Consider the following 25,641-nt stretch of genomic DNA (forward strand, 5'->3'; position numbering starts at 1 on the left):
TCTTAATGGGTATGAGGTGAAATTTTGTGTGTTACTAAACATATTTTTAGTAACATACGAAATACTAGCGTCCTACTCTGTTTTATTTTTATATATATATATGATATATATATCTTGTTTTAGGTACTCAGCATTAATTTTTACCTTCAACTGTGTTGACCCTGTAGATTTGCTTCATTCATGTTACTTTATTTTTTCTATGCATACCGTACTTGTATGCAGTTCTTTATTTTTTCTATGCATACCGTACTTGTATGCAGTTTTGGAGGAGCGGCACTCCCTGCACCCTGCTTCCCTTGCTTGGGTTCTCCCTTCACTCTGAAGTCTTGACAGCTGCTTTTGTTGCTTCTGTCCACATCTCTAAATGCGAATGCTGCTGTCTCTCAGTTTCCCAGCTTGTAGCCCTAGCCACTGACCTGGCAGGAAAGCAGAACGGAGCTCTCAACATTCTTTGAAGGTTGCTTCTGACCTTAGATATTTACATATTCCAGAACTCGACCCTTTGCTCTGTGAAGATCTTCAGGACTTGGCAGGTTGACGGGAGGCTACCCCTAGGGTCGTGTTCATGGCGGTTGCACTTCGAGTGGGTTTCTGTCTCATTAAGGAAAGTGAGGCTTGGTTTTCCTGATGTGGTTGACAGGAGCGTGGAGAATCCTGCAAGCTCCAAGCAGTGCATCCAGCAACTGCAGGGTCCTGCTGTGCGCGGCACCCTGCCACACACCGTGCAGGGTCGCGCCTTAGCCCTTGCCCCTGCCTTGGGCCATGCTTGTCTCTTCTCCCTTCCTGGAGTGGAAACAGGTCCAGAGAGGTAGTGCCACTGGGCCAACTCACAGGATGGGCCAGGAATACTGTGTACTAGGAGAGCGTCCCCTTCTTCCTGCAGCCACAGGGTTGCCACTGCCTTTTCCTTGGGCTGTGTGGAGGGTGATGGGATCTGAGGCCAGCAGCTCTCAGAATGTGCTCTTCTGTACTCAGGCCCTGCATCACTTTCCGAAGGCGTTCAGTGTATGTGAGGCCTCATTCCCCATGGGGAAGCCAGGGTGGGTGTTTGCTGTTTGTTCTGGGCGTGGCAGGCTCCTTTTTGGGCTGCAGTCTTAAAGCAGTGCCCATGTGTCTAGCCTGACCATGAAGAGTAAGGATTCCAGGGATACAGGTGAGGCTGCGGCAGGGCCGAGTGCCGACAGCAGCACTCTATGGTGCCTGCAGGCAGGAGCAGGCTAGAAGGGCTTAGGTAGGTGAGTGGAGACACAGGATGGGCAAGGGGCCGTGTCTGGAGGAGGTGCCTCATTCTGCCTGTGTACTTTAGAAAACCGAGGGGCCCTTCCTGTGTTCTTCATCCCAGAAAAAGTCTTCACATTTCTGCAAGGACATGTTTTAGCATCTCTATCATTTTGATGGTAACAGCGGGAGTCAGTTTTAGAGTGAGTCCCTGCCCCATGCAGACAGTCTGAGCCCAGTCCAGGAGACTGGCCATCCTCCAATGTCGGGTGCTGTTTGTTTCTTTGTAGGTGTGGAATGCTGTGGACTCAGGGCGCTGCTTGCAGACCTACTCCCTGCACCGCGAGGCTGTGCGGGCTGCCCGGTGGTCTCCCTGTGGCGGGCGCATCCTCAGTGGCGGCTTCGACTTTGCCCTGCACCTCACAGACCTGGAAACAGGTGGGTTCCTCGGTATCATTACTCCAAGGCGAGCTGGCAGCTCTCTCACTGGGGAGGGTTCTCTGGAGGGTCCCTGGCCACAGGCTGTGTGGAGTGTTAGGGGAGTAGGAGGGGCTCCCAACTCTGCAGAAGGTTCAAGGCTGTCTCAGCCTCAAGCTGTGGGGCGGATATCGAGGCAGCTTTTTATCAACTCTGACATGCGGTTTATAGTGAAGCAGGTTTAACTTGATGTTCTTTGGTTGGTTGTGGTGTTCTTTGGTTGGGGCCAGTGTATAGGACTCCTGTCAATCCATTACCATTGAAGGCTGTAAGAATGACTTCATCTCCCAAGGAAGGGTTTCAGGTAGGTTGTGCTTTAGTGCCCACACTAGAAGAGCATTGGCAAGATGGATTCGTGCTGGGTATGAGTGTGAATCTGAGCAGTCTTGGAGGAGGAGTCAGTGGAAGGAGCTTTCCTGTCCCTGGCTCTGTGTCCAGGCACTGTGATACCTGCTATGGCCCCAGTTCCCGAGGCTTCCTGCTGGGTGGTGGTAGGAACAGACCAGGGCTGACACAGCTGGTGGGCAGGCCAATGCTGCCCTTGTCCCGGGCCTAGCTTCTTTCCACACCCATGTGGCCATCTACTCTTAGGCTCCTCCTTCCTCGGTCACTTTTCTGCTAGGTACCACAGCCAGGGTCAAGAGGAGGGACTAGAGTCCCTGGAGCCCTGAGAACAGCATCCTGCCTGCCTGGTGTGGCTGCCCCAGGGCTGGTGGCCTTACCCTGGGGTCCAGCCCAGCAGGTCTGAGAGGATGCAGAGAGGAAACACACAGGAGGCCGAGGTCACTGTGGACTTGGAACCCACCTCACATGTCCTCCTCTTTTGGGCCACTCAGGCGGGCCCCATGCACTCTCGGGGGTGGGATGATGAGACTGCCAGTCAGGGGCCCTGCTTGGTCAAGGGGTGTATCTCCAGCTCTGTGGGAGGCCTGCGGAATTCTCCCTGCAGCAGCTGGCAGTAGTTATTTCCATTTCATAGGTGAGGAGACCGAGGCCCAGAGCGCGAGGTGGCCTGTGCAAGGCCTCTCAGTGGTGAGGGACTGGCAGGGTTGGAGCTGAGTCTGTACTGTAGACTGGTACCCTTCCCTTAGTGTCCAGTGGACAGAGCCTCTCCCTCATGGGGAAGCTCTCTGACAGTTTGTGTCTCTCTTCTTCTCAAGCCCACGGGTGCCAAGGCTTGGGGAGTTTGCTGCCACTTGATAGTGATGATTGGGCTGATGATGATGCAGCAGTCTGTTCTGACCAGGTACCCGCTGTGTGCCAGGTGTCTCTCCACAGCCATCCACATCAGTGTCCTGTGGGCCCTGTCACCCTTAGAGGCAGGGACCATCAGAGTTGTGAAAAGGCGGCCTTTTCACATGCTGGTCTGGGGCCACGAGCTAGGCAGTGGCACAACCAGGATGTACCCAGGTCTGCCAGGCCACCAAGCCAGCTGTCTGCCTGCTTCCCTGGTGCCCATGTGCCCCATCGCCATGCTGTGTGTGTGACAGAGCTGAACACAGCCCAGGGCTCACCTGGAGAAGGCCACATCTGTTGGGGACAGAAGTGCTGGGACCACCGTCTGCAGTGATGGAGTGAGATACAGGGATTGCAGGAGCACGGAGTTTAGAAAACCCAGGGGTCCTTCCTGGAGGAAGCACAGCCCACACTGAGTCAGGAGTTAAGTGAGACATCATGGTGGAGGAAGTGTGTTCCAGGGGAGGGAAGTGGGCTTTCAGCAGGTAGGGCCACAAGGACACAGGATGCTACATTGTGTGTGAGGGAATGGGAGAGAGGATCTGGGGAGTGCAGGAGGGTACCCTTGGCCTATGGATCCCATGAGCACATATGGGTGGGTGCTGCACTGCCCATAGAGGGACAGGTTAGCTCACCTAACTCTGGGCCATCGTTTCTCAGATGTGGGTGATGCTGTTGAAATACTCAACTCAGATTCACTTGATGACATTAGCAGATTCGTTGTGGCCCTGGGTTATTACCTGTTTTCTCAATCAACAGATGTTAAGCGGCCACATATGCCTGTGTGTGTGTGTGTGTGTGTGTGTGTGTGTGTGTGTCTGTGTATTGGGGGATGTCTTGAATGTTTTAGACAACCAGAGGCCCTCTTGCCTGACAAGTTAGGGACTACTGTAGGGCCACTGCTGAGTTTTGGGCAGGAGAGAGCTGGGTTTGATTTGTGCTTTGGGTGGGTATCCCTGGTCGCTGCAGCTTGTCTTGTGTGTTCTACAGGTCTGCTGGAGGAGAGGGGTAGTTTGTCTGGCCCAGGCCCAGCACATTCCTTCAGCTCTCTGGTGCTGAATGGATAGAGAGGAAGGCGGGGCCCTGTTCTGGGGGCCTTGCCACCCAGCCAGTGAGGCGATGTGGGCCCCCCACCCACACCTCTTCTGGGAATGTGTTCACTGCCAGGCTTGTCTTCTGAAGGCCTTGCTGGTTCACTCAGCATCTACTCCCCATGTATCTGCTGTGTGCAGGAACGTGCTGGGCTGCAGCACAGGGCTTGCTGGACACCCTTCGTCTCTAGCGAGGGCATGATGGCAGAGCTTGCACCCCAGCCTATAGAGGCCCTCCAGCTCCCAACAGGCTATGGTTTCTGTGCACCTCCTGGCTCCCGTGGGAGCTCATTGAGACGGGCCCATCCTGGTGTTCCCTCTGGCTTCATCGACTTGCTCTGTGTGTGGGGATGAGCTGGAACTAAGTGGGTCCATGCTGGGCCCTCCTGGCTAGGCAGTGAAGCCCATCACAGGCTGTCTGGGTGGGGTAGACTCCCCATGTCTTCTGCCTCCTCTCAGGACACCCACCCTCTGCCTTGGTGTCCCTGAGTGCTCTCTTCAGCCTTGGCTGGATTGGGCTGGACTTGCGGCCCTTGTGGCCTCTGTCCTGTTTTGGCTTCTTGTCCTTTATCTCTACCAAGTCTGCTCTCCTGTTTTGCTTTATCCCCTTTCCACCCTTGGTGATTTGCCTTTTTCATTTCAGTCTCATTAGCGCTCCTGCCAAGAGAAGGCAGCGCGGGGCGTCTCGGTGCAGCGCTTTGGGAATTAGTCACTCGGTGCCCATTGTCGTTAATGGGAATTTGGTGCCAAGGCCATTTATCCTGGTGTCCTCAATCAATACAGCTAAAAATCTGTGGATTCTAAAATGTCAATACCCAGCCTGAAATATGGAGGGCCAGCCACATTTTATCTCATTAATTTATAGTTCTGACGGGCTGTTGGCTTACAGAACAACCATGAATCAACACTTAATAAAATCTGCTCACAGATTAATTATTTTTGGTGTTCCTGCTTCCGTCTGTAATCTTCCTAACAAATGTCTCCAGTGCATTAGCCTGAGGTGGCCTCAGGGGACACTAGCTGACGCCATCTGAGTGTCCTCAGCCTTGTGAGTCACCTGTCCTGCATGTAAAATCAGCCTGTCTCTTCCATACCCGCCATGGCTCCTCCAGTGCTTAGCGGTCCTGGTGGTGTTTCTCGAAAGTTCTAGCCCCCATCAGTCTCCCAGCCTGATGGTGAAGCCACTGTTGTTGAGGGGCGCAGGTCTCCATGCTGCACCCTTGTTGGCCACTCAGGAGCTCTCTTTGTCTGTGTTGGACGCTCTCCTGAGGTGCACCCAGTTCCTGGATGCCGTAGAAGGAATGTGGGTGGGATGCACCTTCAGCCCCGCACCCCCCACCCTGAGCCGGGAAGGCGGGGAGTGTGCCTTTGCCTTTTTCTGCAGGAGCCTGGCTGGCAGACTGTTGGGGAAGGGTGCAGTGTGTACAGAGGGCCCCTCAGAGCATGGGTTAGGGTCGGCCCTCAGCAGAGGTGCCTCTTCCCTCTGTCACTGCTCCGTGAAGACCTCGGTTCTGGGCTGGGGTTGTGGCTCAGCGGGAAAGCGCTTGCCCAGCACGTGCAAGACCCTGGGTTCGATCCTCATCACCACATAAAAATAAATTAACTAATTAAAGATATTGTATCCAACTACAACTAAAAAGTAAATATTTTACAAAAATCTCATTTAAAAAAAAAAAAGACCCCAGTTCTGTGGAGTTGTCCACGGTGTCCCAGTTGTTGGGGTAGTTCCCCAAATGGGGCCACTTTAGGGTGTCAATTTCAGAATCCCCCAGCTGGCAGTCAGGGTGGGTTTCAGGGCAGACTGTGAGGAGGCCTTGGCCCATCTCTCTGATCCTCCTCCAGGTTTCCCTCTCCACAGTGGTGGTGGGGGAGCAGCTCTCCCTGGTGATGGCGGCATGCACCCGTTCTCTGGGATCTGGGGTGGGCGTGCAGGAGCCTGCATCCTGCCCTCTCCAAAGCTCCAGGTGTTAGTGGTAGGGAAGGTCTGCTCTTCTCACTGGGATACCCACTGCCTGCAGTCCCCCTGTCCCCAGCCCCTGTCCAGCTCCTCTTGCTCTGGATGTCCCTTGTTTTTTGTTGGGGGCCATGGTGTGTGTGAAAATGAGTGGTCAGCTCATGACCACTCCCTTGTTTTTTTTAAGAAGCATCTTCTGGTACTAGCCTTGCTTTTGCATCATTTTGGGACTTCCTTCCAGCTAGGGACACTGTAAGGATAGAGAGTAGCCCGTGGTCCAACTCCTTCTTGGGCTTGGTGGTGTGGGTCTGTTCACACTCTGCCTGGCCTCCATCAAACTGAGAGGCGTGTGTGGGAGCAGCACCTGTGCTTATGTGTCACGCTTGGTCACTCTCTAGCTGCGAGGGCAGTGTTTTTATGTCCATTTCATTCATGGAGGGTTAGAGAGTTTAGTGACTTTTAAGGCCACATGGCCAGTGGCAACAGCTAGATCCAACTCGGGCCCATGGGATTGGCAGAGGTTTTCTGCAGAGGCACAGGAGTGGCAGGCTCTCTCCACAACTGTTTGCCCAGACAAGTAGTGTGCTCAGCCGACTATTGGGAGCTATCGGCTTGGGAGGGAGTGCCTGAGCTCATCTTGACCAAGCCTCTGATTAAGTGACAGGCCAGGGTGCTTCTCTAGCTGTCAGCAGCTGTGCTCCAGGGGGAAGTGTCAACCCCAAAGACTTCAGGACACCTGGCAGGGGAAGAGCGAGAAGAGTCCCAGGAGCACCAGGGTCTCAGGGCTCTGGTGGAGGGGCAGCAGGCGCTCTCACTGAATATTCCTCTGGCTTTCCTCTTGGGGCAGGGCCCTCAGCCCTCGCGCCTGCTTCCAGCCCCATGTGCTTCCTTGTCTTCCACTCTGGAAAGTGTCTCCACACTTTGTTTTCCTCATGTGCCTCATTGACTGCCCCGGGACCACAGTGCAGCCACCACATGCCTGCTGATAGAAGGAGGTTCTGGTTTCCAGAAACTGGTGTACATGCAAGCCATCAGGCACACCTGGATTGCTGGTTGGTAACTCACGTTTAAAGAAATTTTGGTAAAGTTGGTTTCATGCGGGTCATCAATAGCAGCGAGATCATTACGTCCCTGCTGTTCCTCCTGTGACCATGGTGGTGTGGCTGTTGGTTGGGCACTGGTATGTGTCGGGCTTGTTCTCACACTGCTCCTGAAGGGGTTTATGGTCCCAGTTTCCCAGTGCAGATGCAGGGATCTGAGGGGGTGCTGCTTGGCTAGAGCCCTGCTGGAGGATTTCCGGCGCAGGCCAGCTCTGCCCTCCACCCAGCCTGCCAGGATGGCCCATTTCTGGTACATGGAGTTTGACTTGGAAGTTAGTGAGCTTCTTTTCTCGTTAACTTTGAGTCAGGATGTTTAAATTTACAGCTGGCTGAATACTTCCTGGAGGATGAGTGTAACGATATTGATTTTAGCGAAATGAGTCATGTGCCTCCTGCCTCAGAGCACAGGCTCAATTACCACGATCCAACAGCGAGCTCTCCCTTGTCAACAGCTTCCCTACTTGTTGGTGAGTCCTGGATGCGAACAAAGAGCTAAGGAGAAGGAAAGGTCACGGATAGCTGGCAGGTGCTCCCGGCTGGGGGCAGAGAGCTGGGCTCTGGGATTAGGTGGGTCCAGACGATCTCAGCATGTCCATGTCACAGGGTTTCATAGTGTCTCACCTTGCTGAGCCAGCTGGGGTTGAGGTGTGATAAGTGCACACCCCAGACAGGCCTGGAGGTAATGGGCTTGTCATTAACATCGGTTATCTCCTCCTTGGTCAAAGTGAGCTCCCTGGAGGGAGGACATGGATGTCCCCTCTCTTCCTTGGGGACATTGGAGGGAGGGTATGGATGTCCCCTCTCTTCCCTGGGATTTCATTTGACCCTAAATACCAGTTAAGTGCCAGGACCTGAGCTAGGAGGGTCAAACATTGTGACCATAGGGTCCCCCAGGGCCGGCATGAGAGCAGACAGGTGGTGTTGCCCCAGCCATAGGGTGGTCACCTGGGGGAGCTCAGTGCCTGCCCCTGAGAAAGGGAGAGAGGCAGTGCGAGGAGCCCAGGGTCCAGTACCGCGGGGCCCCATGACAGTGACACTGGAGCCTGGAAGCACCGGCAGGGGCTGTGGTGCAGGAGAACATGTTGAGTTTCTGTGCTGTTTTAAATGTGTTTTTGCTTCAATGATTATTTATTTATTTAGGTGCTGGGGATTGAACTTGGGCCTAGCCCACACTAGGCAAGTGCTCTACTACTAGCCTGATAATTTATTCTTTATTTGTATCCTTATTGATTAAGGGAGGAAAAGAAGTAATTTTTCTTAGCTTAATAAAATCTGAGCAATTTTTATACTAGTTGAGCTCAGTCTAATCAGATCAATAAAGCCAGTGCCAGTGGATTAAATATTTTAGAGCTTAGTTTCCTATAATAAGCATACAGTGAAGAAATAGAATTTTTAAAATAATAGACACACACACAAGCAAGCTAGTCTCCAGGTTAAAGGTTTAATAACAACCAACCAGGGGTTTCAGGAAGCCTGGCCCAGAGGAGCTGGTAACAGTGCTGTCCTGCGGAAGGGAGGCAGCAAACCTTAGAATGCCCTTGGCCTCGGGCATATCTGCTGTTAATAGTCAAGGTGTTCAGCTGGCGCGTCCTCCAGCCACCCTGTCCCTTCAGCACATGCAGAGGCCAGCCCAGGGCAGCGTTCTCAGAGCCTCACGACAAAGCTCAACAATCATTAATCTCTCAAGGTTCCTGCTGTTAAAAGCCAGTAGTTTTTGGTTTTAGCTTTTAATTTAACCAAGGATGAATCCAGCAGGTTGGGGTTTGATTTTTCAAGCTATCATAGCTCCCTTTTGTTGCTTGCTCCATAGAGTGCCTTATGGACCACTTAGCTTTTAATCCTCACGACAGTTGAGCACAGAGACAGAGCAACCAGCCCAAGGTCCCTCCGCTGGAAGTGATGGAGCTGGTTTGTGCCAGCTCCTCGCTTAGGCCTCCTCCCGCTTCAAACATTGTGTCCACGTGGACGTGGTAGCACAGCCTGTAACCCTAGTAACTCGGGAGGCCAAGGCGGGAGTGCGAGTTGAGGCCAGCCTCAGCAACTTAGTGAGATACCGTCTCAGAATAAAAAATCTTTAGAAAGGGCATGGGATGTAGCTCAGTGGCCAACATACTGGGCTCCATCCCTGGTGTGGAAAAACAAGTACGGGGCCAGGTCAGGGTCACCTTGGCCCCTGTTTCTGAACCCAAGTGTTTTGAGGCCTCTTTTATTTAATAGACTTTCCCCCTACTGTTTTCCATGAGATGTCTGGAAGCTTATTCAAAAGTTGAAAAATCTTTTAAAGACCTAGTTATTAAAAGTAGGAAAAATATACACCATAGCTTGTCTTCTGAAGGAACCAGTTTTGTACTTAAAAGGCAGATTCTCCATCTCCTTGTGCATTGAGGAAAAATAGCATTCATGAATGCAAGGTTTTTTTTTTTTTTTTTAGGGGGCAGGAAAACTTCAATCATCATCTTTTAATATTTACCTAATTTTTTAGTTGTAGATGGACACAGTACCTTTATTTTATTTATTTTTTATGTGGTGCTGAGGATCGAATCCAGGGCCTCACACGTGCCAGGCGAGTGCTCTGTCGCTGAGCCCCAACACCAACCATCATCTTTTAGCAACTCAGTTTTCTTCTTTCTTCCTCATTGTTGACGAGGCTGTGTTGTTGCACTTTTTGAAAGAACATATGGATAATTTACTGCCATTTCCCAAACCCAGCATATGGCTTTCTGTGGCAGTCCAGGAAACGGGGAAGCATCCTCACCTTCAGGCAAGTAGAGCTTCCTTCCTTTTAGATTTGAGGACTGGCAGAGAGCTGCAGCTGAGCAGGCTGGCAGTGGGCACAGCTGTCTCTGAGAGATGCTTCTGGCCCGCCCCGCCCTGGGCTGGTGTGTGGGCCACATGGGCTCTTGCCCTTCTTTTCCATGGAGAGGATGTGGGGGTCCTTGGCCCTTGGTCACGCCCAAGGCCTTCCCACAGTCTCCATCCACTTGGCTGGAGCAAGCTTCTCAGGACTCAGCTAGAGCCTGAGTGGGAGTGGAGGCTGAGGGAGTGACCCTCCTCTGCCCCTTTTTTATGGGTGGTTTCTGATTGCTGTCTGCAGTTGAACAAAAATAAGGAAGAGCTTGGCTTCCAGATAAGTTTCAGGAAAGGAAAAGAAGAGTAAATTTGAGAAATGCCAATTAGACTGATTCATCAAAAAGTGATTTTTAAAAAATATATTTTTTAGTTATAGATAGACACAGTATCTTTATTTTATTTTTATATGATGCTGAGGATCGAGTCCAGTGCCTCTTGCATGCTAGGCAAGCACTCTATCACTGAGCCATGACCCCAGCACCCCAAAAGTGATTTTTAAAACATTGACCCAAGGGTCATGGTGCTGCTGGCCTAATGAGGGAGAAACACAACCCCAAGGCACCTGGAAGTCAGCTCCCGGGTGACTTTCTAAAGAATTCTGTTAGAAATACATTATTATGAAAAAAGTACTAGCATAATTTACAAAATTCTCTTCCTACCCCAGAACAATGGATTTCATTTTGGTTGCTCTTTTCCTTGTCTTTGCCACATGGCTTGCATTGGACACGCTGAGATGTAAGAACCCGTGTCAAGCATTAGCCATCTTGCTGCAGATCGCTGCTGCGGTTCTCCCCATCAGGGCAGCACGCTCTCAGGCAGAGGCTCCTGCTGCCACAGCTGCTCCCTGGGGCTGGACAGCCAGGCGTGTGCAGCAGCTCTTCACTGCTATGGCCTCTGTGACCTGGAGTCAGTCTGCTGTCGGCACCGGCACCGAGTGGCCATGGATACCTTGTGTGCTACCTTTAAACCTTGGTAGTAAAATGGTTTAGGGCTTGTGGAGCTTAAAGACGGAGAGATTTTCCAAATATTTCTGAACTTTTCTGTGATGACAAGTAGCTGCTGATTGTAGGCCCCTGGAGCATATTTTAAAAATCAGTGTATTTAGTCATCCATCAAGGTAAAGGTGCTCCAACAAAGGAGGAGAGTACTGCCTTCCAAAAACATTTACCATGGAGAGAATTTCTTGAAAGCAGATACATCTTTGGTACTGGTGATTGAACCCAGGGCCTCAGGCATACTAAGCACACGCTATACCACTGAATGTACGCCAGCCCCAGAAGTCAGGTGTTTTCAATTTTTTCCATTGTTTCTGCCCCCCATCTCTTTTTCTCTCTCTCTCTCTATAAAATTATTATTATTATTATTATTTTTGGCCAAAAACAGTCTAAGAGTATAACCTGTTAAAAACCTTAATATCTATGGCCTTAACCTGAGCTCAGTGTTTCTTTAATCTGTTTTAAAATATGTTTTTGTTTTTTGGTACTGGAGACTGAACCCAGGGTGTTTAACCACCGAGCCAAGTCCCCAGCCCTTTTTAAATATTTTATTTGGAGACAGGGTCTCGCTAAATTGCTGAGGCTGGCCTTGAGCTCATGATCTTCCTGCTTTAGCCTCCCAAGCCTCTGTGATTACAGGTATGTGCTATGTTTTAAAATTCTTTAAATGAAGATTTCAGTGAATCTTGAGCTGAATTTTTCAGTGAATTTTTGTTAAAAATGGGAGAATGTAGCTCTGATACTTTCTGATTGATTGCAGGAGCCATTTTTTCTTTTTTTAATTTTTTTAAGGGAAAAATGGAGCTTTACAAGTGAAATGTTCACAAGCTTCTTTGTGCTAAAGATGGAGGGAAGTATGTGGGGTTCCAGCACACCAAGCGGGGCAACCTTCAGGAAGTGCTTTCTGAATCGAATGAACAAACACTACTTCCTGGGCCTACAGTGGGCATGATGTGAGATTTCGGCATCATCCTCCTTGGCCACCAGCTTCTCACATCCCCAAGTGGAGAGTTCAGGGGGCGCCACAGGCAGAGGAGGTCTCCCTGCTGTGCTGTGAGAGACCTTGCAAAGTCTGAGGGCCGGTGTTGGGCAGGTGCCGTGCCTGGTGTGTGAACCTGGCCCTTGGGGTCAAGTGTGGGGACAGCACTCGGACTCTGCTGTGGGAGAGTGCCTTCCATGTTGGACTTGGATCTCGATGCAGTTTCAGGAGCATTAAGTGTGACTGGTGAGAATTACAGTGCTCTGGGATGTGGAGGCCTCCCTCGGTCGTGGAGGGAGCCCTGGCTTTGACCTACCCTGAATTATTGGCATGTCTGAAGTCTACATAGCACACCTCTAAATGATCATAGTGCTAGTGCTGTTTTCCACCCCACATGTGTGTCTGCATGCACACAAACACTACTGCCCTGCACACAGCACTCAACAGACAGTCTTGAGTCCTATAGGACCAGGGAGACCCCAGTGGTTCACACCTCATGTCCATTCTGTGGCTTGGCTGCCTCAAGGCCACTCTTACTTACTGCCAGCCTGTCAGGTCCTGTGTGTGGGGAGAGCTCAGCCAGGTGCAGTGGGGCTGGCGGAGGATGAAGGCAGATGTACTGCCGTCGTTGTGTTTCCAGGTCTCCCCTGGTCATGGGGGGCTTGTCCAGGTGAGTGGCCCTCTTGCGCAGCTTCCTTACCAGTCGGTATTTTAGCTTTAAGATATTTATTTTTGTGATCTAAATATTTTCTAACCCTCTCTTCTGTTTGTGTTGTAGGAACTCAGCTATTTAGTGGTCGAAGTGACTTTAGAATCACCACCTTGAAATTTCACCCAAAAGACCACAGTATTTTTTTATGTGGAGGCTTCAGCTCTGAAATCAAAGCGTGGGACATAAGGACCGGCAAGGTAACTCCCTTCTTCCTAGCTGGCCTTTCCACGGGAGAGCTCACCTTGACGATTTGAATATCGGGGGACAGGTCAGCCTCTATGTAGGGACCTTAAGATGGAATAATTACCACTGAAAAGTTAATCAGCACTAGCAGAATTTTAAGATCTTCTCTGAGAGACTATCATTGATTTGTTTGACTATCGAAGCATTATACAGGCAGTCCTAGGCCGTGTATTTCTAGAAGTCCTTGTTGGACACCTACTGTGCGCAGGCGCAGTCCTAGGCCGTGTGTTCCTAGAAGTCCTTGTTGGACACCTACTGTGCGCAGGCGCTATCCTAGGCCGTGTGTTCCTAGAAGTCCTTGTTGAACACCTACTCTGTGCAGTCGCCTCCAGATGATATATAAAGACAATCAGTTTGGTTGCTCAAGGAATGACTACAGATGCAGATCACTGTGGTGCAAAGAAACGCTTTTCGTGCATGATGATGTGCACGAGAGGTGGGGAGAGGCCAGCATTGGGAGGACATGAGGGCTTTCAGCTGCCTCCAGAGGCCTGGGAGCACCTAGAGGAGGTGCTACTTCCTGTAGGGCTTCTCACATCCCCAAGTGGAGAGTTCAGGGGGGGCCACAGGCAGAGGAGGTCTCCCTGCTGTGCTGTGAGAGACCTTGCAAAGTCTGAGGGCCGGTGTTGGGCAGGTGCCATGCCTGGTGTATGAACCTGGCCCTTGGGGTCAAGTGTGGGGACAGCACCTAGAGGAGGTGCTCCTTTCTATAGGGCTTAAAGGCTGGAGAGATTTCCACTCCCACCCTCAACTGCCACCTGCTGCCTTCACCACTGCCTGGATGGCAGCTCCTCCTAGCCTTCAGGTCTGAACAGCAGAACTGCTCTTTCCACCATACCCCACGCCCTAACCTGCAAGCAAAGCCTGTCGACCACCTTCAGACTCTGACTGCCCATCCTCATGTTCACTGCCCAGCTCTGGCCTCAGCTGCCATAGTCTCTCTGGGACAATCGTAGAGGCTTTTGATCTGGCCTGTCTTCCCCTGGCCCTTAAGAGTCTTTCTAATAAGCATCCAGAGCAGTCCAGGTTTCTGTCTTGATCACAGTAAAAGCCTATATCCTCACAATGGACTGAAAGGCCTCATCGATGTCCTTATACCTCTCTGATCATCTCCAACCTGCTTGGCCTCTGTGCCTTTCCTAGAACACAACCTGCATATTCCTGCCTCAGGGCCTTTGCACTGCTTATTCTGCCAGGAGTGCTTTTCCTCCAGTTTTCTATGCAGAGGCTAGATCCTCCCTCCTTTGGACGCTGTTCAATCGCCCCTTTCCAGTGAGGCCTCCCTGCCGCCACCCACTGGCATTCAGTAGTCCCCTCCACTATCTTAGTTCTCTCCTTAGGTTTTGTCATCACCTGGCGAGCTATGATTTTTCAGGATCATTTATTTTCTGGTCTTCCACCTCTGAAGTGGAAGCTCTTAGCTCCCAGGGATTCTTGTTTGTTGTGGGCCCCTGGCTTTTAGAACAGTGTTGTCGGAATGGTGAAGGAAGGGGGAGTACATCATGCATAGGACACCAGGTGTGTGTGGGGACTGGCGACCAGCAGGACTTGGCTGGGTGTATGCTCCAGGCAGTGGGACGGGCCTGGACACAGATACTTGAGTCTTGGTTGGGATTAGTGGCGGAGAGTTTGTGAGCAAGGGGGTCCAGAGCAGGGCTGAGGAGGTTCTGTGACCATGGGTGGGCCCACTGCCTGTGGGGCCCGATGACTTCAGGTCTGAGAAGTGCCGCTCTGGGTAGAAGGGGACAGGCTGAAGTGGCCCCTGATGCCCTCTTGAGCCTGCGTGGAAGCTGACTGCGGAGGAAGGTGCAGAACGCCTGTGTGGATTCAGGGCCTCTCGGGCCTCACTCTGAGGAGCTCTAGCCGGCTGTCCCTGCAGCTCCAGAAGGTTCTCCCTGAAGGTACCCTCCTTGAGCTTCTGGCCCTACTCTGGCAGGTTAGTCTCCTGGCCACTGTATTGAGCAGAAGCCCTTCTGGGGAGTCTGGGTGGGGCAGGTAATTGGCTGCTCCAGGAAGGCCCTCCTTCAGCAGGCTGCCCAAGGAGTTGCCTGGGGTTTGAGGAGAACCCAAGGGAAGAGGTCCCTTTCTTGAAAGAGAACAGGGAGTCTGTCTAGTCCACAGGTCAGCTCTTACTCAGTGTGCTTCACCAGTGCCCACAGACCCATGTACTCTTTAAAACAAAAACAAACAAACAAACAAAAGTTTATCTGTTACAAAGAAACTTTTACAAAAATGTTTAGAAAAGAGAGGAAAATTACCCTTAAAGAAATGGATATGGTATATTTAAGAAAAAATGCTAGAATGCCTTATAGTCAGAGGACAAAGTCACGATCAGCAAAGAAGACGTTTGAACACGCCACGTACCTCGGAAGCTCTTCTCATGACACTTGCGGTGGGACCACCTGATTCCCAACCCTTCCTGACAGCCACCCTGAAAGGTGCCCTCACTGTTTTTAGCCTTAAAGACCAAACAAGTAAGAAATTACTCACCACAGACACCATCTGATTGGAGAGTTTGTTAAAAATGTTGGATTTCCTCCCAGGGCCGACGCCAGCTGCTGGCTCTGAGACCCCCGGGAGAGGCAGTTAGAGGCAGGTGTTGGCGCAGCTGGCATCAGTTTGTCTGGAGCCCTCTGAAGCTCGGACAGGGGGTGATGGGATCTGTGCACACTTGTTTCTTTTCCCCTGTGGTTTTATTTTTTCGTTTGGTCTTTTTACCCACACTCCTCCCCCACCGGGTCCCAAGGGGAGGCAGTGGTGGTTCCGTTTGCCCAAGCCGGGCTCAGGGGCACTCTCCTGCTGGATATCTGCTGGAGGGACTCTGTGGGAGGTCCAGCCTCTGACCCTTGGGGCTGAGGTGGCTCCTGTAGCCTGTGGCTCTGTCCCTGGTGCTGAACCGTCACCAGGCATGAGCTCCCATCAGGGTCAGCAGTGGCCCGGCAGCAGGGACACAGCCTTAACTTAAGAAAAGCAACAACCCCTTCCAGATACAACAGGGAGTGGTGTTTATTATAAAGCGGAGACAGCCATGTAATGAAAGGGAAACCCGGGAAAGGAGAGGCAGTGCACCAGCCCAAGGGGAGCAGCTAGCGGCATTTTGATGTAGTTTTTTTCATTATTCTTTCCCCCTGTGGTTTTATCTTTTAGTTTAAAAACATTGGTCTTATTTTTATACACAACTCCAGATTTTGCTTTTCACATAGGTTATAAGGATTTTTCTTGTTATTATGAACTCTTATAAAAGCTTTGGTGATATTCCTTTGACTCCATATGCTTTCCTGTCTTGCCCCTGCCTTAGCCCCCAAACTCAACAGTGTCTGGTAGGCACTTGGTAGATCTGTCGAGAGAATGCAGCAGATGCATGAATACATTAACTTATTAAGCCATTTATGTTGGATATGTAGAATATTTCAAAACTCTTTGCATTTAAAACTAATAAAAGTGAGCATAGAGATCAGGGGTCAGAAAAATGCAGCCCAAAGCTAAATCCAGCTTGCTACCTGTTTTTATAAATCATGTATTATTGGAACACATAGCCGTTCACTTTTGTACCATTCTGTCCTGCCCTCACAGTCCAGGAGCAGAGCTGAGACCACAGGGCCTTCAGAGCCAAAAGTATTTACCCTCTGGCTGACGCTTGGTAAGGAGAGACTTGGTTCTGACACTTGTCATCATGTTGGTTACTAGGAATGCTTGACAAGGTGGAAGTCCTAGACGTAATCTGTTTGGTGTATCCTGGCAGAAACCAAATACTCTGAGAATGTCTTTTTAGATGGTGGAAAACTGTTCTTCAATCAGGGGTGTGTCTGTCGTTTCTCTATGATTGCCAAGAACACTACCAAGGTTAGCTTTGTCATCCAAGAGACACCTTTGTGCACCCAGCTTTTCCCATGTCTGGGATTTACTCCTTGAACTCAAATTGCTGAGTTCAAGTGAGCCAATGTTTTGAGGGGTTTCTGCCGACAGGACTGAGGCTAGCAGGCCCACTGCTGGAGGGTGGCCCTGGAGGCCAGGCAGCTTCTCACTGGGATCTTAGGGTGCAGAGTCTGATGAATTGTTGCAGCAAATAACTTTTCAGCTACATTCCAATCATGAGATTTTATGGTTCCTTCAACTTAGTCAAATGATAAATGGTGGGATTTTGAACTTTTCTAGTCAATTCATTACAGCAAATGAGCTTTTTGGCTCCCCTTCCTCCTTTTCCTGGCTGATCTCTTTGCCTTGAGTTTGGTGATTGGAGCCCATCTCATCACTGGAAAGTGCCTGACTTCAGTTCTTCATAGCCAGTTAGGTAAGCATGCTTCCTTGGTGCTGGCTTAATGCCTTTGGTACCACATGGTGACTCTTCTTCCTCCCAGCAGTCTGTTTGGACATGGGTGCCAGCCAGAACCCACGACGTCTATGGTCTGACTGTCATGGTACTGTGGGAGTCCCTCTCTCCTGAAGCTCCTCTGGTCCCCAGGGCCAGTGGCCTGAGTTGCAGGAGACAGGGTTCTTGTCTTCCTCCCACTTGCTCAGCTGGGTGACCTGAGGTGAAACATGGGTTACTTTGCTTAAGTGCACGGTTTCCTCACTGGTATGGCCAGGGCATGATGAGGTGACCTCCTCAGCAGTGTTCTCAAACCTGTACAAATGTAGGGAGCCCCTGGGCTCACACTGGGATGCAGTTCTGGGGCAGAGAGGAGACATCTTGCATTGCCAGCCGGCTCCAGGAGATGTAGAGGGAGGTGCACGTGGATCACACTCTGAGAAGCCGGGGACTCTGTGCCCAGCACATCTTGGGAACTATACATCCCAGCCCGGGAACTATAGAGCTGATGAAGAGGTCTGAGACATGGACCCAGCTCTCCAGGGCCCAGCAGCCCTGTGGGAAATGTCCCATGGTAGTCACCTTCAACTCACTTTGAGATGACTGTGTTTTTTATTTTGTTTTGTTTTGATACAGGGAATTGAATCCAGGCCCTTGTGTGTGCTAGGCAAGTAGTGGGTTGACACTGAGCTATGTCCCCAGCCCTGAGACAATTTTGTATTTTGAGCCAAAAGTTAGGATAGGTAATAGAAGCAATCTCCTCAGGAGGCTGAGGCAGGAGGATTGCGAGTTCAAAGCCAGCCTCACCAAAAGCAAGGCGCTAAGCAACTCAGTGAGACCCTGTCTCTAAATAAAATACAAAATAGGTCTGGGGATGTGGCTCAGAGGTCAAGTGCCCCTGAGTTCAATTCCTGGTGCCAAAAAGAAGAAGAAAAAAAAGCAGTATCCCCACAAGCTTGTATTATGAGTCAAATTTGTTAAGAAGGCTCCTATGGAGGCCTAAAAGTTATATTGCATATTGAGTGAATCACTCTTTTTGTAAGAATGAACCATGGAACCCCAATCTCAGCAAATTATTTCTTGGTGAAGGCAAGATCGCGCACTGGAAACTGGAGCAGCTGTGGAGAATCTAGGACGCAGGGCTCCTGGAGCTGGAGCCGGGCCTGTGCCCCAGCTCCTCTCCCTTCCGGTGCTCAGCTGACGCTTGGCAGGCAGGGCTGAGCCTTCTTTGATGTCTGCTCCAACTGTGCCCTTGAGGAGGACAGCCTGTGCCGCCAGACTGTTGCCTTGGCTCCTCCGGCCCCCGTTGGTCCTCTGGAACCCAGGCTCCCTCCCACTCTGGGATTCTCCTGGTAGATCAGCTCTGACAGGCCCACTCACTTTTACTCCTTGGTGCTGCTTTGACACGATCATCAATATTTCATGCTTGTTCTACATCTTTTCATTCTTTCTCTTCTGTTTTTAAAGTGTTTAAAAGGAGGTCTTGACTTTCAGGTCTTGAATTGGTTTCTTGACCTTCTGGAGCTTTGTTGCCCCAGACCCTCTGCAGGCGTGTCATTGCCTGAGGTGACAGTAGAGCAGGTCCCTTGCCCTTGGCCTGTGTGGACCACAGCCCTCCCTGGTCAGCTGTAGTCCAATGGAGTGTGACCTCCATAGGGGCAGGGACTTCGCCTCATTTGCTGCTTGATTCGCAGCCGCTGGCATAGTGCCAAGAATATGGGAGGCCTGGGGGAAGAAGACTCGCCAGAATGACTAGGAGCCCTGAACAAGACGAGCCTAAGAAATACCAGGAAATTCTCCTGCCCAGCGAAGGGGAAGCTGAGCATGGTTCAGGACTTGGCTCTTCTAGGCGCCTTTCCCAGTGGATGTTGTTCCCTGGGTGGAGTAACAGGAGCTGGCAAAGGCGCCCCCGGCTTGCACTGTTTGACCTAGTGCAATGGTCAGAGCCACTTGGGGGCCTTAGGAAGAAAACAGGTGCCTGCCCTGGCTCCTTCTGGAGCCTCGTGGGCACTGAGATCTTTGAAAACCCTGCAGGTGATTCTAGTGTCTAGCCATAGTTGGGAACCTCAGTCCTGGGGCCCATGGTTTGGGTGCCCAGGGGAGAAGCCAGCGTGGGTGTCTGCCTTTGTGGATTGCTCATCCTTGCCATCTGCATTCTCCTGACGACGACGACGGTTGAGGGGGAGACTCCGATTTGCCTGCATGGTTTAACGCCATCAGCTTCTGTGGCATTGTAGTCAGGTTGCTTATTTGCCCTAATGAGGTTTTGATTACTTTCCATTTGTCTCTTTCATCCATTTTATATTAAAATGCCTTTCTGTTTGGACTCTCTGTACTTTCTACAGTTCTGAACATTGCTGCAAGCCAAACTTCCATGCAGATGAGGCTAGGAGACCAGCAGAGCTGGAGAGGTGGGATGTGGTGCCCATTCCCCAGCCCATCATGTGGGGCAGTGCTGATGAAGGTGATTGCCAGCGTGGGCACTCTGGAGCGCCTCGTGTGCTGGAGTTCATCTTCTGTGGCAGTGCTGGGGTAGGCAAGGTGCTGTGGTCATCCCAGGTCTCTGGCAGGGCACACCTCAAGCACACCTGGTTGGTAGTGGGGGGTCAGATCTTGAACACAGGTGGTTTGATGCCTGAACCCTTGCAGGGCCTCTCATTCATAGAATGAATGACGTGTTGGTCTCAGATGTAAATGAAGATGAGTTGGTGAAGCCTGAGCCTTTCATTCTCAGAGAAGCCTGTGTGGGCCAGCCCAGGTCCACCCTATCCTGCTACACAGCTATGTCTGCTGTCAGCACTGGCTGGGTGGGGCAGCCTTGCAGCCTCGGGCCTGAAGACACAACCCAATACCTCCGTGAGGGTAGCCTTTCTGTCCCCGAAGTCTGGATGAGGACACAGGTTCTGAAAGGTTCTGCTCTCAGCACGGGCAGGCAGCTGTGGAGGAGCATGGATGTGAACCCTGATCTTCTAAATCCTCCCTTTTCCTATTGCAGAGAGAGGGCACATTTCATTTCTTGGTGTCACAAATGTTTTCTGAGTCTCCACCAGTGACCAGGCATTGTTCCTGGGCATGTAGTGACAAAATCCAGCTCAACAGTCCATGCCTAGGAGCTTACAGTCTGCAGAAGACGTGCAGAGGCTACCACTGAGAGCATCTGTTTCTTTTGATGTTTCTTTTGATGGATTTATCAATGGCTGACTTTACAAATGGCTGGGAAGTCTCTGTATGTCTCCCAGGTTGTCCTAAATTTGAGACCCAGGTGAGCAGTTGTTTTCCAGAATCCTGAACCTCAGAGACCTTCCTCTTAAGCTTCACTCTGCACCCCTCCCTGTTCTTGGGGTTGGGTTGGAAAACTCCTGCTGCAAGTGAGCTTGGTGTGTGATTGTTGAAGCCCTTGGCCCTCGAGGGAGATGTCTCAGGACTTTGATTGACACCTATCCAGCTGGATAACCTTTGCCTTAAACATGCAGTAGGGGATATCAGAAAGCATGAAGTTGGTTTCTTGGACCTGCAATGCTTACATAAATACAATGTTTACATAATTCTAATTGATGAATGCTTTATAATATGTTTTTGCCACTGAAATATGCAGTATACTACACTCAACACTTCTGTTCTTGTAGTTTAAAAAATTTATTTTTTTTATTTTTTTTTAATTTAATTTTTTTTTTAAAGAGAGAGAGAGAGAGAGAGAGAGAGAGAGAGAGAGAGAGAATTTTTAATATTTATTTTTTTCTCAGTTTTCGGCGGACACAACATCTTTGTTTGTATGTGGTGCTGAGGATCGAACCCGAGCCGCACGCGTGCCAGGCGAGCACGCTACTGCTTGAGCCACATCTCCAGCCCCCCAAAAAATTTATTTTTTTAATAGTCACAGTTCTTTTACTTAAAAATTTATTTTAACTTTGTCTAACTAAACTAATAGTGTTCAAAAAATCATGAATATGAGGCTTAAGTTATTTTATTTTAATATACTTTAAATACTTAATTTTTTGGTAACAGCTTTATTTTTCTTTTTTTAAATATTTTTTTAGTTGTAGTTGGACGCAATACCTTTATTGTATTTATTTATTTTTATGTGGAGCTGAGGATCGAACCAAGGGCCTCGCATGTGCTACATAAGTGCTCTACCACTGAGCCACAACCCCAGCCCCTGTAACAGCTCTACTTATTTATTTATTGTAGTTGTAAATGGACAGAATGCCTTTATTTGTTTATCTTTATGTGGTGCTGAGGATCGAACCCAGTGCCTCACATGTGCTAGGCAAGCGCTCTGCCACTGAGCTACAGCCCCAACCCACAGCTTTATTTTAATACCATACAATTCATGTATGTAAAAGTAATTCAATAGTTCGTAGTATGTTTCCAGCATAATGCAACCATCACCACAGTGAGGTTAGTACTTTTTCATCAGTTTAAAAAGAAACTCTAAAAAAAGGATTAAAAAATAAAAAGAAACCCTGTCGGATATGCCTGAAATTCCAGTGTCTAGGGAGGCTGAGGCAGGAGGATCACATGTTCTGGGCCAACCTCAGCAACTTAGTGAGGCCCTAAGTAACTCAGCAAGACCCTGTCTCAAAAGTAAGCAATAAAAAGGATGGATGTGGCTCACTGGTAGAGCACCCCTGGGTTCAGTCCCCAGCACCAAAAAGTAAATAATTAAGAAGNATCCTCCCTTTTCCTATTGCAGAGAGAGGGCACATTTCATTTCTTGGTGTCACAAATGTTTTCTGAGTCTCCACCAGTGACCAGGCATTGTTCCTGGGCATGTAGTGACAAAATCCAGCTCAACAGTCCATGCCTAGGAGCTTACAGTCTGCAGAAGACGTGCAGAGGCTACCACTGAGAGCATCTGTTTCTTTTGATGTTTCTTTTGATGGATTTATCAATGGCTGACTTTACAAATGGCTGGGAAGTCTCTGTATGTCTCCCAGGTTGTCCTAAATTTGAGACCCAGGTGAGCAGTTGTTTTCCAGAATCCTGAACCTCAGAGACCTTCCTCTTAAGCTTCACTCTGCACCCCTCCCTGTTCTTGGGGTTGGGTTGGAAAACTCCTGCTGCAAGTGAGCTTGGTGTGTGATTGTTGAAGCCCTTTGGCCCCTCGAGGGAGATGTCTCAGGACTTTGATTGACACCTATCCAGCTGGATAACCTTTGCCTTAAACATGCAGTAGGGGATATCAGAAAGCATGAAGTTGGTTTCTTGGACCTGCAATGCTTACATAAATACAATGTTTACATAATTCTAATTGATGAATGCTTTATAATATGTTTTTGCCACTGAAATATGCAGTATACTACACTCAACACTTCTGTTCTTGTAGTTTAAAAAATTTANTTATTTTCTTCCTTCTGCTGTTTTTTCTAATTTCTTTTCTTTTCTTTATTATTATTATTATTATTTTTTGTGTGTGGTCCTGGGGATTGAACCCAGAGCTTTGTACATGCAAGGCAAGCACTCTACCCCAGCACTTGTGGATATTTTACATAAATGGAATCGTGCAGTATTGGTCTTTTGTGCCAATTTCTTTCACTTAACATAAACTTCTCAAGGTTTATCTGTACTATAGCCTGCGTCAGTACTTTCTTTTCTTTTTCATTGGACTTTGTTTTTTAGAGGAGTTTAAGGTTTACAGGAAAACCAAGTGGAAGGTCCAGGATTGCCACCTGTCCCTGTCTCCACATGTGTGTTTCTTCCTGTTTCCCCCCCTCCCAAGTGGTGTGTGGGTCGTGTTTGATGGACCTGCACTGCCACATCACTGTCACTGGCACCCACTGTCTAGTTTGCATTGGCGTCACTCTGGTTTTTCTTTTTTTTGGTACCAGGGATTGAACTGAGGGGCGCTTAACCACTGAGCCACACCTCCAGCCCCTCTTCATATTTTATTTTGAGACAGGGCCTCACTGAGTTTCTTAGGGCCTTGCTAAGTTGCTGAAGCTGCCTTTGAACTCGAGATCTTCCTGCCTCAGCCTACCGAGCCCCTGAGATTACAGGGTCACGCTGCCACCCCTGGCTGCATTGGTGTCACATTGGTGTCTGTGGATTTGGACAGATGTGTAATGATGTGCTGTGGACTGACTGTCTGTGTCTCCCCAAATGCCTAGATTGAGTCCTTATGCCCAGTGTGGAGACAGGGCTGTCCTTACAAGAGGCACTGAGAGAAATGATCGTGTGTCCACTGTGCAAGAATACGGTAGAGACAGCTCTTTTCAAACTTGGACGAGCACCTCACCAGGCCCGAGGATCTTGCAAGCAACTCGATCTTGTGTGTTTTGAGGCGCTGCTCCACTTGATCCAGATGATCAGGTCACATTACTCTTTTGGTGTCCATGGTGTTCCTAGTGACATATCACCCCTTTCATTTCTAATATTAGTGGTTTGTGTCCTTTCTTTTTTCCTTAGCTTAGGCCTGTTGATTTTTTTTTCTAATATTTATTTTTTTGTTTTCCGCGGACACAACATCTTTGTTTGTATGTGGTGCACAACATCTTTGTTTGTATGTGGTGCTGAGGATCGAACCTGGGCTGCACGCATGCCAGGCGAGCGTGCTACCGCTTGAGCCACATTCCCAGCCCCAGGCCTGTTGATTTTTTAAGCTTTGTCAAAGAACCATCCTTCATTTTCATTACTTTTTCTCTATTAATTTCCTATTTTATTGATTTCTGTTCTGATTTTTATTATTTCTTTTCTCTTGCTTTCTCTAGATTTCACCAGCTCTTCTTTTTCAAGTTTCCTAAAGTAGAAGCTTAGATTGTCTATTTTGGGTCTTTCTTCTTTTCTTGCAGAAGTACTCAATGCTGTAAATTTCCTCTAAGCACTACTTTTATTGAATCCCACAAATTTTGGTAAGTTGTCTTTCCATTTTCATTTAATTCAAAATACTTTAGATTTTTTCTGGAGGTGTTTTTGGGCCCAGGTGTTACTTAGGAGTGTGTTGCTTAATCTCCATGTATTTGGGGATTTCTCGGCCCTCATTCTGTTTTGCCATGGTGTGAGAGCAGACATTGCGTGACTTCTGTGTTGTGTTGTTGTTGGGTTGTTTTGTGGTCCAGAATGTGGTCTGTCTTGGTGAATGTTCCGTGGGAATTTGAGAAGAATGTGTTCTGTTGTGGTGGGCTTCTGTGTCCCTGGATGCTGGTCACATCTAGTTGCTGGATGGTATTGTCGAGCTCAACTGCCTCCTTTGTTTCTGCTGCCCGCATCTGTCCACCTCTGATAGAGCAATGTCTCCGGCTGTCTTGGTGGATTCTTCCATCTTTTCTTGGGATTCTTATCAGTTTTGGCCTCATATATTTTGATGCTTTGTTGTTGCAAGGTGCTCATACTTTAAGGCTTGTTATGTATTGTTTTTTGGTTTTTTTTTTTTGGGGGGGGTACCTGGGATCGAACTCAGGGGCACTAGACCCAGCCCTATTTTGTATTTTATTTAGAGAGAGGGTCTCACTGAGTTGCTTAGCACCTTGCTTTGGCTGAGGCTGGCTTTGAACTCATGATCCTCCTGCTTCAGCCTCTTGAGTTGCCGGGATGACAGTTGTGTTATGTATTCTTAGAGGATTGACCCCTTTATCATTATGAAATGCTCTCTCTTTTTTTATTTTTTCCTTTTTGAGTTGGGGGTCTTGCTAAATTGCCTAGGTTGGCCTCAAACTCTCAGTCCCCATCTCAGCCTCCTGAATAGCTGGGGATTATAGACGTGGCCACCACACTTGGCTTATTTTGTTTTGTTTTATTTTGTAGTACTGGGGGTTGAACCCAGGTCCTCACACATGGTGGGCAAGTACTCTGCCCCAAGCTGCACCACAACTCTTTTCATTTTATTTGAGACAGGGCCTTGCTAAGTTCTCCAGGCTGGCCTCCAACTCTTGATCTTCCTGCCTCAGCCTCCCAAGTAGCTGCTATTTCAGGTATGTGCCACTCACTGTACACATGTAATGAATGCCCCTCTTTATTCCTGATAACTTTATCCTGAAATCTGCTTTGTCTGAAATTAAGATTATCTATTTCTGCTTTTTTTTGATTAGTGTTAGATGGTATATCTTTCTCCAACCATTTACTTTAAATTTATGTATATCTTTATGTTTACAGTGTCTCTTTTGTAGACAATATATAGTTGGGTGGTGTTGTTTTTAAATTTACCCTGACAGTTGTTTTTTTAATTGTCACAGTTAAGCCATTGATATTCAAAGTGATTTGGTATAGTTGGATTAAGAGCTCCCACATTTGTCACTGTTTTCCATTTGTGACCCTGCTTTTTCTGTTTTTGTCTTTCACTATTTCTCTGCTGTGTATGTGGTGCTGGGATCAAACCCAAGGCATGTGTTGGAGTGCAGCTGGCCCAGGTCCCTTTGTCACTCTAATTGAGCATTGTGTGGTTCCATTTTCTTTCTTAGCTTATCAGTTACACCTCTTCTCCTTTTTTAGTAGTTGTTCTAGAGTTTATAATGGACGTTTTCAATGAGTCCATGTCCACCTTC

General features: G+C 49.1%; 1 protein-coding gene across 6 annotated transcripts in view; it reads left to right on the plus strand.

Moving 5' to 3' along the window:
• The window catches only part of Wdr25 (WD repeat domain 25), a 134,495-nt gene that overhangs the window by 80,007 nt on the left and 28,847 nt on the right, over positions 1-25,641 (plus strand). For all 6 annotated transcript variants that reach the window (XM_048799330.1, XM_048799328.1, XM_048799333.1 and 3 more), the window contains 2 exons: positions 1,509-1,656; positions 12,679-12,809. In XM_048799330.1, the coding sequence (XP_048655287.1) occupies positions 1,509-1,656; positions 12,679-12,809 (279 nt within the window). The remainder of the gene's footprint in view (positions 1-1,508; positions 1,657-12,678; positions 12,810-25,641) is intronic.

Source organism: Marmota marmota, unplaced genomic scaffold (genome assembly GCF_001458135.2).
Source record: "Marmota marmota marmota unplaced genomic scaffold, marMar, whole genome shotgun sequence".
Classification (NCBI taxonomy): Eukaryota; Metazoa; Chordata; class Mammalia; order Rodentia; family Sciuridae; genus Marmota; species Marmota marmota.